Source organism: Aythya ferina (assembly GCF_964211825.1).
Source record: "Aythya ferina genome assembly, chromosome: Z".
NCBI lineage: Eukaryota > Metazoa > Chordata > Aves > Anseriformes > Anatidae > Aythya > Aythya ferina.
In genome coordinates, this window is record NC_140299.1 from 40,493,679 (window position 1) to 40,514,089 (window position 20,411).

The 20,411-nt window shown below is 41.2% G+C and overlaps 1 protein-coding gene across 5 annotated transcripts in view; it reads left to right on the forward strand.

The window, feature by feature from the left end:
- Positions 1-20,411, forward strand: part of APBA1 (amyloid beta precursor protein binding family A member 1) — an 87,607-nt gene that overhangs the window by 45,150 nt on the left and 22,046 nt on the right. For 4 of the 5 annotated variants that reach the window (XM_084505133.1, XM_084505132.1, XM_084505135.1 and 1 more), the window contains 3 exons: positions 4,882-6,086; positions 16,054-16,155; positions 19,553-19,592. In XM_084505133.1, coding sequence (XP_084361259.1) covers positions 4,935-6,086; positions 16,054-16,155; positions 19,553-19,592 — 1,294 coding nt within the window. In that variant the 5' untranslated portion in view covers positions 4,882-4,934. The remainder of the gene's footprint in view (positions 1-4,881; positions 6,087-16,053; positions 16,156-19,552; positions 19,593-20,411) is intronic. The other variant, XM_084505136.1, reaches the window with a different exon arrangement.

Below are 20,411 nucleotides of genomic sequence, written 5' to 3' on the forward strand. Positions count from 1 at the left end.
CTTGCTCATAGGAACTTGGTCTGTTGGCACAGAAGGTTCCTGACTAGTGTTCCTTGCTCAGGTTTAAAGCTTAGTTTTGATTAAGATGGGGATTACAAGAACCTGGATGACACGGTCGGAGTACTCTGTTATGTGTTATCCAGGGAATAGTGACATTTCCAGACTCTACAAGACAGCTGTGTGACTTGTTCAGGTTCTTTAGCTATGATGTCAATTCAAATTTAAAGAGATATTTGGGATCTGTTGTAAACAATTTTTAGATTGAAAGCAGAAATTTAAATTTATTCCCTGTAATCAAGGGCTAGCCTGAGATGATATGGTTCAGAAAGCCTACTGCTGATGCACATTCATCCTTTCCACCACAGAATTTTATTCCCTGGATAGAGCCGAAGTAGAATTAGAAACAGTCGGAAACTGAAATCTGACACATGATTTGCTTTGGAGTCAATTAGGTGCATACTGCAGCTTAATCCAATTTATTTCCATCCCAGTGTGGCTGGAATACCGATCGTGCCACATGGATTTCTTATGTTAAGAACATTTATTGTGTTAAATATGAGGAAACTTATAGTTACTGGTATCCACATAATGCTTGTAATTATGCCTTCGCAAGAATTGGGGGGTTTTGCTTATTTTTCTGCCACAGAATTAAACGTCTTGACATTCCTATTCAAGCAGCTCAGTGTTCCTTTGGTCATAAATTCATGGGTTTGCCTTTTTTTCCTCCATTATGCCTGAAGTTGTACCACAGCGGCTAACTCTAGTTCTCTGTTAGGCACTGCATTTATTTGTAGGTGTACCACAGCCACGCCGATGCTGTAGCTCTCTTTTAATAAGAGTGTTGCCTTACTTTTTGTTAGAAATTTGCATATTCTTTTAGGCTAGTTGTGATCAGAAGAAACTTCTGCAGTTGGAAGGTAGCGCCTCTTGAAATCCACATACCTTGTCCTAATTAGTAAACACGTCAAGAAAGAGAAAATTCTGTATTCAGCCTCCCCGCTCCTAGTAAGAACAGCTTACCTATTTATTTGTTGGCTTAGACTAAGGCGTATGGGTAACAAGCACACATTTACATGCACTTGTAGTGTAAGTGCTTCTGCATAGGGATAATAAATGCACCTGCAGTTTTAATTTTGTTTAGTTCTGTGAAATAGTTGATGTTTGGAGGTGGGTGTTTAGTGCCTTTTGTTGAGCCCTTTCTTAATCCCCTAAACATTTTTGCAGAAAAGGAGCTTGGAAGTTACGAACAACTGATGCAGTCCTTGGAATAGCTGACTTGAGAAACCTGGCATACAACATAGGTTAAATAGCAGTCACTCCTCGAGTTCATAAGCAGACCTTAGAAATGGAAGCACCCAAGATGAATGAAATTGGGCTAAAATACTTCCCAGCAAATATTCAAGTCATATTGTGGTGTTAAAACTGATGTGATTGACTTGTTTAGGATATTGCAGTGTTCTTGCAAGGATTCCATGAGGGCTTGTAGTGAATGTTGTGCACCAGGTAGGTTTACATGTGTACATGTTCCTGCTTTACGGTCCAGTATGGTGAGTGTTGTGGGTACTACAGCTGTCCATCCTTGCCAGTATGAGCCTGTGTGTGGTGTGTGTATTCGTGTGCCCACGGTGTGGTGTTAATGTGACTTTCCAGGTGCTGTTTTCACTGACCGGCAATAGACATGCATTTCACAACTTCTGTTTGGAGCTGTTTGGGGTATGCTTGCTTAGCACAGCAGGGAAAGCAGTCAGGTTTCCCAGACAGGTTTCAGTTTGGAAAAGCAAGTCCTCTCTTACAGGAGAGGTGGGGAGTTCTCTCTGCAGAGGCATTGTGTGTGCCGTTCAGTCCTCAGCCATTTCATACCAAAGAGTCCCTTAAAAATTGAGAAGATGACACGTTTCCTAAAAGAACATACTGGATTTTCTAGAGGTAGCTTTTATCCATGTCTCTATCCACGTACCTGTGCCATACAAGTGGAACATCGGTGCATTGCTGTAGTGGGTTTCTGTGGTAAGGTTTGGTAGCAGGGGGCCATGGGGTGGCTCGTGTGAGAAGGATCTAGAAGCTGCCCCTTTTGGTTTCTTTCCTTTGTTTCCCACTTCTCTAGCTTGTTAGTAATAGGCAATAAATCTTACTATCTCCCTATGCTGAGGCTGTTTTGCCCGTCACAATAATTACTGTGGGATCTCCTTGTCCTTATCTCAACCCTTGAGCCCTTCCCATAACATTTTCATCCCGTTCCTCTTTGCGGAGGGGGAGTGAGAGAGTGGTTGTGGTGGAGCTTGGTCGCCCACCTGGGTAAAACCATCACAATTGCTGAATCTGGCAAATCATGGGCGCTTTGTGAATTTCCTTGGAGAGCGTGCCAAGACAACTTGTATTCAGAGCCTGTGGCCCTTGCAAATTCAGCCTGAGGTTTCTCTGCTTCAAGTGTGACTTGGAGTTTTGGGTAAATACACCCAAAGAGTGGCTGAGACAGAACTATTTTTGCTCACAAGTTCAGCTGGCACACTAACTTTTCTCTTTTGAAAGTGGTGCGAAATGGTTCGGGCTCTCACACCTGAAAAGACCAATTATAACGCATGGGCACGAAGGCCCCTTGCAGTGACAGTGGCCGGGAGCTGGGACGGGGCCGTGTGCCCGGGTGGTGGCAGGGCAGGGTCTGGCCCCACTACACTCAGGCACCCATGCACTGGAGGGGCCCACATGCAGAAGAAAGCAAGTGATTGTACATCTAGACATGGGAAATGGATAATAAACCAAGCTGGAAGCTCTCACATTTTCACCTTTTCCCATTGCATGCTTTCCTGAGCGTTAGTGTTGTGGTCTTGCTCCCTGTCGATAGTATGCCCTTGGGTAGTATCTTAAGTACTTAATTTTCAGCATAAAGCAGCAGAGGAAAATCCTCAGACTTAAGCTGTTTCTTACTGTTGCTTGAAACATATGTGGAGAGGTTGTTTCTGTTTTGTTTCTCTTCTTTTTTTACAGGCAGAAGCTAGCTTAACCTTCAGCAAACAGCTGGTTGTTCTAGTAATCAGCCTCTGATTTCTCTGTTTTAAAGACAGGCTCATCCATCAAGTCCTGAGTGCAGAGCTAGGAGTGCTTAGAGAGCACTTTCCCATGTATGTGTGATTACTGGAGCACAGCTGCTGTTCTGGGTAATTAATGTGAGAGTATGATATATTTCAGATGGGTGCTGCGTCTCTATTTCCAAGGTCAGAAGGCCATTTTTTTGCTTATATTCTCTTCTGTCTATGGCATTTTATTTAGGATATTGATTTTTGTTTGCTTGCTGGAGATGAAGTGCTCTTGGAAGGCCTAGTGAGAAAAAACAGGAAGACCTGGTGTCTGCATGAGGAAAATGCTACTAAGAGTTAAAAAACAAAAAAATAAAAAAATGTTATTTAATAGTCTTCAGTTGCCACATGTGAAAAGGGATATAGTTATTCTATACATGGTTCCTTAACACATGGTTCTTCAAATTACCGTTTTAAAGACTGATTGTTAAAGAGTCAAATGGATGTACTTGACTTGGATGCATGCTTTTCTTTGAAGGTTGTTGGGGCTTAGGTGAGCTAGGGGCATTTATTCAGATGCCCAGTTCTAGATGTAAACTCTATTGAAATAAAAATACATTTGTAAATGATAATTTATTATTTGCAAAGTTAATAAGTGAAATTTAAATGAAATTATTTGACTCGGGTTGTAGGTAGTTTTCATGCAGTTGAGTCTTACCATCTTTTCTAACTTGTTTGGTTAAAGATGTGCCAGGATGCGTGTGGTAAAGATCTCAGAAAGTTGGTCGTCATCCTGTGTTTATGTGCAGCTTCATTTCTTTCAGCTGCTTGGAGTGTGACAGATTCAATGCAGAATTTTCAAGCAATCCTCCATCTCAGCCTAACTGTTTCCATGCAAGCTGTTGAAGAGCTTCTAACTGACTTCAGGGAATCTTGTTTGGGATGGGCTTTCCAGAGGGCTGTTATGCATTAACATCTTTACTCTTCCCTTTGTGGGCTTAAAATTGAAAGCTTTGCAGTGCTGCTTTTCTTGTTGCCTAAAATAGTATGTTTTTTGTCATATGCCGGGGGGGAGAGGAGAGTATTTGGTTGGTGACTTTTGGCACACACCTGTCCATTCTTTCCAGATTTCTTGCAAGTCTTAGCTGGAAAAGACCTTACCTTGTCATGGAAATTTTCTTACTTGCATACCTTCTTTAGGTGGAAAAAGCAAACTATCTGTGTTGGATCTAGCTGTCGTATGCTTCCCTAGGGAGAAGAAATAGCTTGCTTCTGATGCACCCTGGGAACCCCTATTTATCTCCGCTGATTTTAAAAGTGCATAGGGTGACTGCCTGAGCTGAAGATATCATATTGAAGGAGTGTAGTATGCACAGGACCGTGTATCTCAGCAATTGCAGACTGCAGTGTTGGAACTGTGTCATTTTACATTACCGCATCCTTCCTTTGTGCTGGGTTAGTGAGGTGTAGGGAGAGTGGTGAAACATTTCTGTTACACCTCTACAATGCTTGAGCCTATGGCAAAGTTGATTTTTCTAATGCATACCCACAAATGTCACCTAAATGCTGCAGCTGTCCGAAAGAGTACATCCAAGGAACTGCTTGGAAATGATTTTTCCACAAGGAATTCATCAATGAAAGTGGGAAGTGCTGTCCCCACGGGATTCATGGTTGGTGCTGTCGGAGGTCATTCGCACAGGTCATACTGCTGTCCTGGCGGTCCCCAGACTTCAGGGCTGATGAAGTCAAAAGTTTGTCTGCTGGGGAAGGAAGGGTGCCTTTTACTGCTTCTGTTTATTGACTCCACTTTTTCTAAGAGTAACCTCAGAGGTTTTTTGTTGTTTTTTTTTTTTTTTTTTCTCTCCAGGTGTGATTGACAAAATGTCGACAGAGTAAGTGACCTACCCACCAGAACTTGCCATGAACCATTTGGTTGGACCACCGGATGGGGAGGTAAGCGAAGAGCCAGCCAATGGAGCAGTGAACGAGTCGGTGGAGGCTGACCTGGAGCATGCGGAGGTGGGAGAGGAGCAGCGGTATGCAAGTCACTACCCCCGGCACACAAACAGCAGCCAAGGGGGCCTGTCGGGGCAGGAGGAGGAAGGGATGTTAGCTCGGTCCGCCAGCACCGAGAGCGGCTTCCACAATCACACAGATACCGCAGAAGGGGATGTCATAGCCACGGTGGAGGACAGCTACGAGACAGAGAGGGTTCAGGAAAATGAGGATGAGAGCGCCTATGCAGTGCAGTACAGGCCCGAGTCCGAGGAGTACACGGAGAATGCCGAGGCTGAGCACGGCGAGGCCGTTCATACCCGCGCGCTGCCCAACCACCTCCACTTCCACTCCATCGAACACGAGGAAGCCATGAACGCAGCCTACTCAGGCTACGTCTACACTCACCGTCTCTTCCACCGAGGCGAGGATGAGCAGTATGCCGAGCCGTACGCCGACTATGGACTGCAGGAGCACGTGTATGAGGAGATCGGAGATACGCCAGACCTGGACGCCAGGGAGGGGATCCAGCTGTACGAGCGGGAGAGGGAGGAGGCTGACAATTACCGCAAGGAGGCACTCGGTGCTCGCCTTCACCACTACGATGAGCGGTCTGATGGAGAGTCCGACAGCCCAGAGAAGGAGGCAGAGTTTGCACCCTACCCGAGGATGGATAGTTACGAACAAGAGGAGGACATTGATCAGATCGTGGCGGAGGTGAAGCAGAGCATGAGCTCCCAGAGCCTGGACAAGGCAGCTGAAGACATGCCAGAAGCTGAGCAGAGTTTGGAGCAGGCTCATACTCTTGCCGGTGGGGGGCATGAAAGCAATGGGCAGCTTCCACCTGGTTCTCGCCTTACGTCCGGCTCAGGAGAAACCGTGCAGAGGTACAGCAAGGAAAAGAGAGATGCAATTTCACTGGCCATCAAGGATATTAAAGAGGCTATCGAGGAGGTGAAGACAAGGACCATCCGTTCTCCATACACCCCGGATGAACCTAAGGAGCCGATCTGGGTGATGCGGCAGGACATCAGCCCAACCAGGGACTCTGACGACCAGAGGCCACTAGATGGAGATGTGAGTATACAAAGCTTCCAGCTCTCCCGTATGTATGTCCTGTTCCTTTAATTGTGACATACATTGCAGTGAGAGAGGGCGGACTTTGTTCTTCTTCTGTGACTCATTCTTCTTAAATTATGTAGTGCTTTGCCTATTTTAAATTTGTACTCTAGAGGGCACGTAAGAGATAAACATGTACATCATCAGTGGACCAAAATCTTCCTTTGAAGCACTGACTCTTAAACCTATACAAGAGTTTGACACACACAACTCTTCTTTTTTTTTTTTTTCTGGAACAAATCCCATGGGATACTTAGAGTAGCTACTGAGCAGAACACTTTGTCTTACATAATACAGCCGTACGTGTTTCTGTTAATTCTAGGTTTCTAAATCTCAGTTTTTGTCACATAGCAATACTTACGGTTCCATCAGAAATCTGGGAATATTATTTGTAGTGGTACCACATATCCAGATTCCAGAAAACCTGTCCTGGCTTTGTCCACTTCCAGGGTCTAGAAATGTGCTATGAAATTCAATATGTTATCATTGTAAAACGTATTTGCAGTACAAATATCAAAGACCCTTGTTCAGGTTTACAGCATTAGCATTTCTCAAACTCTGTACTTTTGGCATGAGACTTAACTTGGATCAGAATCAATTCACAGTTTGTGGTTCCAGCTGTCTATTTGGTAATCTTTCCCTGAAGTTTTATGGGTTTTCTGTATTTCTAATAAAACAAACTCATAAATGACTAACTAAGTTAAATTTATGCCTGATGTGAAAATGGCTGGTATACTAGAAGCATTGGACCAAAAATTATCTCTAATGCGGAACCATGCCATTACTTCAAGGGTAGCTGCACTACAAACATCTGCTCTATCCTTGCTCTATCCTTTTTATTGCTGTGGAATGCTTTTTGTGACTTTTTTTTTTTTTTTGAAAAACACCAAATGATAGAACTGTGGGGGGGGTTTTGGCCTTTTAAACTGAATTACTGAAAACTTACAGGAATGCATCAGAACTATTCAAAACACCTCAACCTTTTCAAAGGGAATTCAGAGACAGATCTATGACATGCTTCTGCATTTTTCATCTGTCTTCAAAGCTGTGAAGGCTAATATTCTGCAAGTGGAAAGAGATTTTTGGAGTATGGGGTTTGAGTTGTTGACAAACGTGCAAGTTAGCTGTGAGAACTAGCTTTCAGGTTTTATTTTTGCTTGAAAACAGAAACACATAGTGATGAGTGTGTTTAGGTTTGTTTTTTTATTTCTTTATAGTTTCATTTAAACTTTTAATTTTAAAAAAATATATTGCAAAATCTATTCCTCTTAAAATTATTAAAAAATAAATCTGTTACAGAGTTGATTAGCAGTCTTGTGAAGGCCTAAAGCAACATTTCCAGATTATGCTGTAGAAGAGAACAATTATCTTTAGCATAACTAATTCAGAAATTTCCAGAAGCTTTCATTAAGCCTCTCCTATTGTTCAAATATGGGTGACATTACTCTTTCTCTGCACATTTTGGTCACCATATTGTCTTTGCATCAAAGTGCTGTCTTCTTCTGGGAGGACCAAAGAACTTGCTGTTGTTTCCTGATTTTCTGGTCCTAACACCCAGTACCAGCATTAGGCAGGGTATCCCTGGAGCACTGAGTCCTTTCTGCTCCATCTGCTTTCCAAAACATTGCTGCACCTTGCAGGATTCGGCTTTCTGAGTGTGTTGGTAGGACTCAGCCTGTCAAACAGGGGTTTCCATCAGTCTGCATCAATAACAATACCTGTAGTGAAGTACACTGGGGCTCTGGTTTTCTACCAAAAGGTAATTTCTCATTCAGCATTTTTCATTGCCTGTCAGACAAGAGCCTGACCAAGATTTTCAGTGCTGGCTGCAATCAAAACAGGGATGTATAATGACAGTAAGTACAGCTCAGTGGAAAGTGAAAGGATGATTGTAGATGTATGGGCGGTCTGTGTTCTTGGAAAGGGAAAGTTGGCTGAGTGATGGTTTAGCAGACCTGGAGCAGATTGAAGGGAATACATATTGCAGAAGAAGAATATAATACGAGATTTGGGATTGTGCAGGGCTTTTATTTTTCACTGAAGACTGCGTCTGTGCCTTACTGTATGCTTTAAATCAGATTTCACAATGTACTGTTCTGAACAGTCTGCTTTCTTAAACAGACCATTACTACAATTGCTTGGCAGTAAATTGGGCAAAATTGGATTTTGCTGTCTAAGTGGCCATGAGTGATCAGTTACACTGAAAATATAGTTAGAGCCCATTTATCTGAATGTAGATTTTCCTTCTTTCTCCCTTCAGAAAGAAAAAGGATCTCAGACACGAGCCTTTCAGTGTAACCAGTCTAAGCCAGAGAAGTAATTCAATCTAATTAGTGGTATTGGTCCTGAAATAGGAAGGAACTACATGGACAGTGTTTTACCTTCAGGCAAACGCTGAACCCTTTTCTTCCCCTAAAAGTATTATTGCCTGATGTAAATTGGGTCTTTTATTACCTTCACTATTTTTGCAGGTCTGCTTTGGAAATTGTACCCACATTGTTTTTTATCAAAACCATTTTGATTTTAAAAGTAATACTTGTTTGGAAATATTTGTAATCATTATGTGTAGTTAATTATAAGATACTGAAACTGGTAAGGCCTCTCTAGATCTAAGTAGCGGTCACTTTTCATTTAGCTAGGTGCCCTGCAAGAGGGAGTGGCGAAGCCAGGGAGCCATAAGCGTGATTTGCAGTTGAGAGTCATTAAATATGACAACCTCTTTTGACTTCTTCACAAGAAAGTGACTGTCACTCCTCAGTGCTGAGCATTTAGATGATATGTTCACAGTAGAACCCTTGGAAGAGGATGAGTTTGAAGTATCCAGAGACTATTTTGAGAAGCTAGCAATAAAGTGTTTGGCTAGCCTACAGCTGGGTGTAGTTTGGGGCTTAGGAAAGATTTATGCAACAAACACGACAGAAAGATACAGATCACTTCAGCAGAAGTCTGCTTGTTTTTAAGAAGGTCTGTTCCCAGGTTTATTTGAGGTTTAATTTACAGGAATTTCAGTCACTTGTATTTATTTCTCCCCAGAAGAGATGTTTTGTAGTACACAGTGAAAGAAAATTTACTCGCAGACACGGGTGGTTCTATTTTAATAAGCAATAGCAGTACCACGACGTAGGCAGCAGACTTCTGTGAATAAATAAATAATATACCCGAGTATCTGCTTAACAGTTAACAATGGAGAGTATTTGCTGCCACGGGTCCTGTGCACCTTTGTTAGTGATGCTTTCACTGGGATAAGAAATGTTCTGGACCATATGTGGGAAGGTATAAAACTTGTGTATTTGATAAATGCTGAAAAATTATCTCAGTGTCCTTGTAGTAAATGCAGTAAGATTTTTTGTAGTTTGACACTTAGATGAGATATGAGCAATTGATATATATTTCTAAAATCTATTTATCTGAATATATATATTTTTAAAACCAAGCAGATTTGGATTTAGCTTCAGGTGTTTATCTTTTTCAAATACAGTAGCAGTCAGAGCTGCACAGCTGTGCGAAATGAGACATCAGGAAACTGACCCATGATGGAAAAAGACTGTGGAGCTGCAGCTAGGTTTTGTTTCCTGTGTGTGAAACTGGAGATGGTCTATTCACATCCTACTGAATCGTGTTCATAGCTTGAGACAACCGTGAGGCTTGCGGTATGCACATGTCTGGGAGTGGTGGGCAGGGATATCCTTTAGACAATACTGTTCTTCTGAATGCCTGTGGTTATCTCCCTGTTTACATAGTTCACGCCTATTTCTCCTTTCAGTCAGATTGTCCATCAGAAATACGTTGTGAGTGTGCCTAGCCAAGCATAGGAGCAGTGGTATTTGCAGGTCTAAACAGAAGATATCTGCAGTGCATGGATACAGAGAGGAAAAGGGAGTAGTTCCGTGTAGTAGGTATCTCAGAATATGGTGGCATACTCTGGTACATAGATTGTACAGGAAGTCTAAAAAGCATCTTTAAAATGTCATAGAGCTTTGAGAATAGTGGCTATTTCAGCAGTGGAAACACAGGGAACCTGTTGAGAAAAGCAGAAAAAGGCACAAACACTCAATTAGATCTTTTTTTGGCGAGGATTTAAGGAGAAGTCCTGTCCTCTCATGACCGGAGAGGAGAAGCAGGCTGCCTACTTCACTTCTGCCATAATCAGGAGAAAACAGTGGTTTTGAGGGAGAAATTCACTGCTCCCAGAACTAAATACCATGGCTTTGTTCCGAGGCCCATTCAGTTATTTATGGAATTACAGATCTCAAAGCTAGATCTCACGTTTTGCTGACCTGCAAGGCACTTTTGTTGCTGTGTTCCAAGACTTTGGTTTGTAAATTTCTCTCATCAGTGGCCACAGTCTCTGTTCCTCTGCAGACACTTGAGGTGGCGGAACATCAAATAAAACCTAACACGAAATTAAACTACAAACATGGGTGGTTTGGATTTGTGAAGTGGAAATTCACAGCTGAAGACAAACCTTTCAGGTCGAACAGAACCGAGCTGTGCTCTTTTGCTTCTCGGTTCTTTTTGGTTATCTATATTTAATTTCAACCCTTGACTTCTCAGTTGTAGGGTTTTCTCCATTGTGATGACTCCAAAAACGGAGTGTCTTCATGGAGATGAATTTGCTTCACTTTTTCCGGAGCAGGACTAATGTATTATTAACAAAGGAATAAAGAAGTCTGCTTTAAATAATTAAGCAGGTTTCAGTAATAGATGAACAGGGGGAGAGGAAAATAGGAGGGGGAGAAAAGAAATGAAATAAAGATGAGTTTGTATTAATAAGATATCGTGTTTTTTCTCTGAATGGACCCTTTAAAACTGTTTGCCGAGCACAAAGAACAGAGGTTATCTTTCAGTCAAGACCACAGTCTTAAAATTAAAGAGTAAGCCCAGTTAAAAAGCAAAAAGCAGCATTTTAATCCCCAGGGCAGAAAGTTTTATGGTGGTTCATCAATCACACAGAAGAAAGCGTAAGTTTATCAATTAGTGTGCTTGATAACAGGCACTCACCTGGTGACTTACTGGCTTTAAAATTACAGTGAGCATTGCATTCATAACTACTTGCTTTGTTTCTTTTTGGTGGTGGTGATTTTTATTTTGTTGTTGTTGTATTTTCTAAATTATTGAATGGGTGAGGGCAATTCCAAGTGATTTTTTCCTGTGCTGTTGGACGCTGGAACAGCACTTGTTAGTCTTGCAGTCTTTTGAAAATACAGGAGGCATCCACACTGATCTTTTCGGGCTGACCCATGAAGCTGCACACAAACTGCAAGTTCGGGTGGAAGTACAGGTGGGGAGGTCTGTAGCTGAGCGAGAAGCAGCAGCCTGAGATTTTATTCAGAGAGAAGTTACCGCTCACAAAGCGCGGCTGTGGTGCTAAATGCTTCCTGCTGCTGGCTCCTGTGGCCGTGAGGTTCTCTGAAATGGACGAAGTAAAGGCCCACATTCCCTTAGCAGGCTCAGTTACTTTTATTACTAGCTCACTCTGAATCTTCCGTGTCAAATCTAACCCCCTTCTTATTCTACATATATCTTTATTTTGTGTCTGTGATTCAGTAATATAAACAGCAGTGGGTAGGGATCTTAAAAGGCTGTGGCATAGGTACGCAGTTACGGCTTAGGTCAAAATCTCCATTTTTGTAAATTCTGTGAATTTTACTGCAGAATTACTTACAGTGTTGCTGTACAGACGCTCGTGGACAGTGTTTTAGAAAGCTGGTTTGTTCAGAGCTTTGTAGGACTATTGTGGACATTGGGATCTCTCCAGTGGGCTTCTCAGTCACTGCCCAGGCAGTGGGAAGTGGTGGGAGGCCCCAGCTTTGCAGAGCTGAACTGGGGGCACTCCTCAAACCAATGCACCCCAAGCTGCTGATGTTTGCAGCAGGTGACACACGGGGCGATGCCTGCAGTTCCTGTGTGGAGAGGTGCTACAGCAGCTAACCAAAGGCTTTGCTCTGGGCCGAGCAGCAGTCAGTTACCTAGTCTCAAGGCAGCCCGTCGTTACCATCTGTGCATAAATTAGCCGTGTTGAGGGGGTCCTGGACCACACAAGGAAACTGGTGGGTGAGTGAGCTGGCTGCAGTTGTGCCACAGGTTTATCTACAAGACAAACTCCAGTTTCATCCTCATGCCATGGGTATAAATTAAATTCCACAGATTGTGTCACACCATGCAAATATGTGTATAATAGTGTAGGGTGTTTGTGTTTGTAGGACAGTAATGATGATTAATTATACCATAAGGAAATTCGGCTTTCAGCTCCATCCTTTCCAGGTGCTTGATGTCATCTAAAAGCTATGAACATTTGTCGATGGTCTCAGTTTATCACAGTGGACACTCTGCAGTGATGCCTTCCATGTGATAGACTTGTGATCAGGTCCTGAAATAGGACTGCTGTGGTGGATTGCTTATTAAAGCTCTTGGCTGTGGGATTCGGGTGCATTGTCTTTCCTCTTCTACTGAAGGAAGGAAAAACAGCTTTAACACCAGCTCAAAACAATACATAATGTGTAATGCATAAGGCTATATACAGTGTATAAGGAACATAGTCACAGTCTGAAAGTAGCTTTTATACCAATAGCAAAAAATATTTTGATAAGTCACAGTGGGTAGACACCTGCAGTGGCTAGGCTACAGCTCCTTGTGAAATTATGGATCTAACTGTACTTACATGCTGGACCTTCAACCTTTGCCTAGTATATGTGGGTATCTCTGAGAAGACTTTCTATCACTGAAATCAATTAAATTGAAAACCCATGCTTTACCTAGTTGTATCCTATGAGCTAATGTAGAAGAAGAGTACATTTGCCAGTCCTCTGCCAAGATGCGTGTACGTGGACGTTACTGCTGTGTAAGTAGTGGTCTTTTGCGTGAGTTCATCTTGCTTTGCTGAAGTATTTGTTGATTTCATCCTTTCTGTCCCAGCTTTGTATGCCACCCAAAGTTACACTGTTTTCAGATAAGCTGCTGCCATGAACAAGTAAACCAGCATTGCTTTCATGAAGCACAAGCAGGTGGTTGCACCTGAAGATGTTTCAGGGTCAGTTACGTTTGTCTTCACGAGTTATTCAGCAGCCAGGTGGGTTGACCTGGGTAGGTTAGATGCAACACAATACTCCTTCCTCTCCAGTTACCAGTTCTGATACCAAATTCCAGTGCACAGGAGCAGGGAAGACTTCTCAGGTGGAGGGAGCTGTGTGTTAGACAGACGCAAACAACACCAAAATTGAGATGGAAAACTTTTGGATGTACCAGGCTGAATATCGTAAGAAAAATGTAAGTAGATATTCATGACAGCAACTGCTACTTCTTTGTTACTGCACGTCAGAGAACACACACTTGGTAGCTCTGCTGCTGGACCTCTCCGTGTAACAGCAGCATGCTGCACATGCATTTGCTTTGTTCTGAGAGCATTTTCTTGAGGCTTTTAGAATTTGTTTTGTTAGGAGACAATGGGGCTGTTACTAAGCATTTATTTTAGACTTCGGTTTGTCGTGCTTCGAGTAGCTGTGGAAGTTGTCTATCAGATTTGTTCCCATCTTGATACTGGTATGAAAGCTACTTACAGGCTGTGACTGCATTCTTTCCTTGTGCGTTGCGAGTGAACACGCGTTTTGATGTGGAAGAAAACTGAGTGCTGTTCTTCAAAGGCTGAACTTTCTTGTACAGAATTTCTCAGGGAGAGCTCTCACTTCTTACTACGTAGCAAACCTGGGAGCCAGCTTGATATCTGATGTGTGTATTTTTGGTCAGGGCAGAGGATTTTCTTTTTTTTCAGGAAAAAATTAGTGAACTTTGAAACAGCACATGGGAGGGAGGCTGTGTGGTCGTTTTGGTGATTGCTTGATACTGATGTTTTGTAGATGAAGATAGGACAGTGAAGATATTTGTAGTGCAACTGGAGTAACTGTTAATACATTTTAGATGGTGCAAAGTTCCTAAACGTCAGCAACCAACTGGTTTAAATGAGGTAATTTATTGTAGTTACTAATTGTGTGTGTCAGTAAGAAAGCTTTCTGGCACTTTAAGTAATGTTTTGTGTGGAAACAGTTGATGCTAAAAGATTATATGCTTTACTTTGTTTCTTTGTTGACTGTTTAGAGTTCAGTCCTGCAATATCCTGATGCCATTATTAGGCTGGTAGTGGTGCTCATCCTTCATATTCAATCCTAGTGCAGAAATACTAGGTAGCTAGTGGGAATGGGAACACCATGGGGGTGCATCCTTAGGGAAACAGGGAACATCCTTAAGGAAACTTTGCTTTCTGCACACTATTTCATAGAGCTCAACGCTTTAGCTAGAGCAGAGACATAGCAGAGGGAACTCCTGGGCTGGAGCTGCTGCCAGCTCAGAGCCCTTTCCTGATGTGGCCGATACGTCACGTAGCTGTTTAGGAAAGCAGCAGAACAGCATTGGGCCATTTTTCTGTCAGTGATGTACTGCTAAGCTGGCAAAGGTGGGGCCAGACTCCTTGTGCCAAAGGAGAGTGTAGAACCCCAGTGCTGCTGGGTTAAAAGCCCAGCTTGCATAACTAAGCGCTTAGAGGGTTCACCTGTTGGCACGGACGTGTTTTACAAGTGCCTTCTTAAAATCTGCCTTCAAAATGCGTGCCGGGTTGAAGCTTTATTCCCTCTCACAAGCTGGTCACCTTCATTAATTCCAGCTCGGTGTTCGTGTGCCGTACGTTCATTCCAGTCTGCCCTGCTCGGGACCTTAGGTACCTCGCCGTGGCTTTTTGGTGTCACCAGCATCCATCAGGAGCTGCCTGTGATCAGAATAGTCTTTCCCACAGCAGCTTACCAAGATACGTGCAGGCAGGTCACACAGAGATAGAAATCCCATGCTGCTGTTCTCAAATGCTGTTCCCTTTGGTTTTCTGCAGTGATGTTCATTATGACACTGCCTGCGTTACTAGGAAGTGGTATGAGGGACAGCTTCTCCAATAAATTGTGTACAGGTGGAAGAAGAAAAGTGAGAAAATTTGATCTAGAGAGCGTGTATGATATTAAGATGAAGTGCATAAACTGTGAAATTTTTTAATATTTTGCATTGTATCTAGGTTGAGGAATCATAGTTTTTGGTTGCACTGGTACTGAATAGCCCTTGAATGCCTTGAGAAGCCCCTGAATATGTTAATATTGCTCTGTACAATTTATTAAAGGTGTTTTATAGATGGTGGATAACGTGTATGGACAACCACTGAAGCCCATCTCTGCTTAGATGAGATTAGTTTACCACTTCAGGTTAATCATACCTGGAAGCCTGTATGCTTGTAGAGGAAACCACAGGCATTTCTTCCCTCTTCCCAGTTCGACAGTTAAGAATAAGTAATCTTTACAGAATCCCTTTTCTGTTCATGGACAATTCACCCGTCTGCCATCACAGCTCACTTCTTTGTAATTTCTTTCCTGGAATGCCCCAATTCTGGGACGTGGGTCTGTGCTGCTTACAGCTTTCAGCAGACTCAGATCCATTTGCCTGCATGCCACAGGCATGTGCTCATGCAGCTGCAAGTCCTGTAACTGCAGCTTACTTGAATGCTGACAATAAATGGAAGCAGTGGGCCCAGACAACTTCCATTTATCCCATAAAAGTGTGGTGTTGGGACATACTTTTTGGCTCGGTCTTGTTTGCAACTGAGTACATTTTTTTAAGTTTTCCACTTGTCTCATTTCATACACACACATTTTTTAAAAAGATTTAGATGTTCAGGTTGAGTCCAGTGAGATACTGAGTTAGTTACATCTGATCACTGTGACAAAATCACGGGTTACGACATTTCAAAATGTGTTTGTCCTGTTTGGTTTTGTTTCGTTTTTTTCTTTTTCACTTTCATCTCTTGTTTCCTCTACCAAGTTAGAGGAAAATATGAAAGAAGAACTTCTACATTGGTCACTCAGATTATTATTTAATTTTATTTCCTTGCCATGTCTAGTCTCCATCTCCAGATTCCTCTTCACCTCGGGGTGCTGAGTCGTCAAGTAGGCAACATCACCAGGATGTCTGCAGTACAGCAGAGCCCTCCACTAATAAAGAGGTAGAGTGAAATCTTTTTAAAAGCCACAGTCTTGTTCATGATGCTCATGCCTTTTTATTTTCCTTGCCCCCTTATACCTGTGCAAATCCGTTCTCTTTTACCGAAATTGGAACAAACTTGAATAGCTGATCCGCTGCTCCTTTCCCTTATGCGTGCCTGGCTGTCTGACTGAATTTCTAACATGCTTAAGTCTGTTTGTCATGGCATTTCTGACTCTGTGTTTGGCTGCCACAAAATTTACTTAGCAGGCTGGGAGAAGAACAGCCAACATCACTTCTGTAGTAGAGGCAAATTAATCCCTTTTCCTTTTTCTTTGCAGAATGTCCCCCAACAAAGAACGTAATGCTTGTCAGCGAGATGAATAATCCTCATTAAATAACATTAGTTGGGTAGTAATTTATGCTGCTTACTATATTAGCATTGTACAACCTGAGGTGTTGGAAGAAGAGACTGATTTGGTGATAACTTGTCAGTGATTTACAGTCAGAATATAGGAGTTCTTGACCCTGTGCTCCTCAAAATAAAGCTATTTATTTATTTATCTATCATTTCTCCCCGCAGCTTTTTACAGTGTGCTATCTCTACCAACACCAAATGAGAGTTGTTGAGTAGAACTTCTCACATTATGAGAAGAGAATAATTGAATATAAAAAGTATTTAGATTAGTGTAGACTGTCTGGCTGTGTAAACAGAAAGATATGCAAATCTTTGGTTTTTTTGCTTATTTAAAAAAATAATAAAAAAAAAATATGGAAACTGTAGGCACAGTAGCTCACAAAGGACTACAAAAGACCACATTGCTACTGATAACAATGCATGAGTTATCTTCCATAGTGAAAGAAATTGACCTACTGTGACTGGAAGTACCGATTAAAATTGGAACACTAGTTAGTAATTATTTTTTTTTCTCTCTTTTTATTATCAAGGGTGTAATAAAGCTTGTATCAAGTATGCATTTCTCCTAACTGGTATTTGCATTTAGAAGAAAATGGAAGGATTCAAAAGGCTTAAGAAATCCGTAATTTCTCACGGGCTAAAGCCTTCAATAGCGGATTGCACTTTTGCCTGCAATATTGTTAGCTTATTCAAGCCTCTGGCTTTCTTCAGCTTACAGGTTTTATCACTTCATGTACATTCTGACTGTTAACAGTTTTTAGGCGTTATTATTTGTGCTCACACATAGCTTCAGAGTTAATCCTGGTAAACCAGGATTCACAGTAGGATGCATCAGGCTGTTTTGTTTCCCTCAAATGAGCAATAATGACTGTTTTAGTACCTCCATGCAAGAACAACAGTCATAAAGAAGCCTCATAATATGGGGAAATTACTTTAAGGTCTTAATAAAACCTTTTTTTTAATAGAAATTTTCTAATAGTAGGCTGAAAGGCAACAAGATTATTAACAGGAGTAATCAAATATTAATACCTCAATATTTCATTATTCATGGGTATCTAAAATTAAAAGGTGTAGATTTCCTCTTATCAGCAACTTTATCTGTTTCTTTAGTATTCTTGTGGTCTTAGTTAAATGTCCTTTGACCCTTGTTAAGATAAAAAAAAATTCATAGTGTGTAAGATTTTACAGCAAGAGCATACATGTGTATAATGACAGTTTACATTGTTTTATCCTGAGAAGTTGCATCAGTTCGTCAGATTGCTCAATAATTACTAAATCTGTATTTATAAACTTTGGGCACTCTGTTTAACATAAAAGTGCTTTGGAAAATGCACTTACATGCATAAGCTGTCTCAGGCATGCATTGGATTTGTCCTCTGCCTGCTGTCAGAGTCCAGCAGTTGAATATCCCTCTTAGGTCCACACCAGCAGCAACTGCAAACCATTGTTGAATCTGTATAGGTAGGTTGTCTGGTAAAAAAAAACATTAATCTGGAGAGATGAAAGAGCCACAGATCTTAAAAGGAATATTTTGTACCCTCACAGCAACTGATGTGCTTTGGCAGCAGGAGATGATCGTTTATTGATGCTGGTACTATCTGATGGAGAGCCTTCTTGGTTTTGCAGTACAGCTTAGTCATTTTCGTAAGGAACAACAAGTACTTAAAGGCTGCACAGGCTCTGTTGTCTGTCATGCAACTTGTTTTTCTTTCATGAGTTGTTTTATTTTATAGCAAGACTAGCATCATTCCTTGAAAAATATTACTTATGTTACATCTATTTTCCATTCGTTGCAATGGAAAAAACTCCCTGGGGTTAGTCACTCAGCCTGTCACTTAACCTGCCTAGTTGCCTGTTTGTTTTTTCCTACTAACATATAGAACCTATGTTGCTTGCCATAAAGGAAAATAATTTGGCATATATGTATAAGTGTATGTTTGTATAAAAGCAGATACTATTAAGACACTAAAAAGATACCATACATTATTCTGATCACACACAGATCTTCTTTTAATACAATTGTATTGAGCAGTCATTGAAGAAGTTACTGCTGGTACAATCAGTTGTAGATTCATTAAAGTTTTGTAAGCGTTGGGCTATCCAAAATCCTTATCTATGACATGTATGATAGCAGCGTCTGTTTCAATATCATCTATTACCACCTATATGTTGACACACAAAATTTTATTTGGTATATTTTCCTGCGTAGGGTTGTTACTGAATATAACAAAGTGGTGAGTCTTACTGAATTTGTAGCTTTCAGGTGTTTGAATTGTTAGCCACAGTGTCTTCTGTGGAAAGCTGCAGCTGGAAGGTCTTACTTTACACTGAGTATTTACACATACAAGACAGGACTTTCTTGATTCATTTATCTTTTATGAATTTGAAACAAACAGATCTTTCTGTGGTTGATACCGTATAAACACAGCTGGTGGGGAAGTGTTCGAGAATTCAGTTATGCTGCAGAACACAGGTTGCTACCTGACGTGTTAAAATTTGGAAAGTTTCTTATAGGCTGTATTAACATGAGAATACATCTAAGAACAGCCCTAATGAACAACAAAATTTAGGTAATGAATAACTAACAGCTGATAGTTTCAGTCATGAGTAATAACAGTAAGGGGTAATTTTGTATATTGCTACATATACTTGTGTATGGAAAATTCAGTGTCTTTGAGATACCACATGTTTTCCTGCATACCTGTTGATCAGTAAAAGGGGAGCCCTGACTGATAGACTGTTAATGTACTACCAAACACCAGCAGGTAACTGAAAACTGAGCTTAGCATCTTGCCTGATAGATAAACCCGTCAATGGAGCAAACAAAACTTACCTTAGGTGGTTAGAGTTTGAAACTACTGGATAGAATAACAAATCTTAATAAGCTATTATCTTCCCTTGGTAATAATTTATTTATTTTTTCTGCTTGGCGTCAGGAAATTTTTAATGCATATATTGACGTGCCTTGTTTTGTTTGAAATCCTTTTTGTCTTAATTACAGTCCAGAAAAAGCTTGGCTTCATTTCCAACCTATGTTGAAGGTAAGATGGTTCTACAATTACTAAATACTTTTATATATGCAAAGAACTCCAGTATTTATGAAGTATATTTTTTTATTTTAATTTGCTAAATAGAAAAACTGCCAGGGTTGCGTATACTGATTTAGATAAAATTGTGTTCAGTCTGGAGCTTGAATTAAATTGTACTAGGCTCTTTCTGAAGTGCAGAAACATGCATATTTTTTATTATTTTTTTTAGTGTTCTATTCATGGTTTCTGTCTCAGGTCCTTTTTTTTTGTGGTGGATGAGGAAAAGAGGTTAGGCAAGTTGACCAGTGCTCTCTGTAGCACTGATTTCAACTGGCATCCTCAATCCAGCCTCATTTGTGTTAATTTGCAGGACTGAATTAATAAGATTACTTGGCAGGTCTGCCAGAGGAAATCTGCACTGTTTTACAGCCACTTGTCCTCTAATTAACTACTGCTTCCTGTGTTAGAGTTAAGGTTGCACTTGTATTTGTGCTGAGTTTATTTAGAGCAATGTCAACAAACAAGTTACCTGCTACCTGAACTGCTTTTCTATGAGTCTGCATTACGTGCATACTGAAAGACTGCATGCTGTAAAATTCACTCATTTTGTTATGAGAGCATGACAGAAGCAGATAAATTCTGATTTGCAATTGCTGTTTTGCCCCAGCAGTGGTTGTGCTATGTGCTTTATGACATGCCAGAAGTATGGTTGATGTGATGCTTCATTTGGACTGTCCTGGAACTCCTTGGATTGCTTTATAGGGTGCTGTGTTTAAACAATTACATGGTCGCTCTCTTTTGACTACAGATTGATCACTCGTTTAGTCTTCA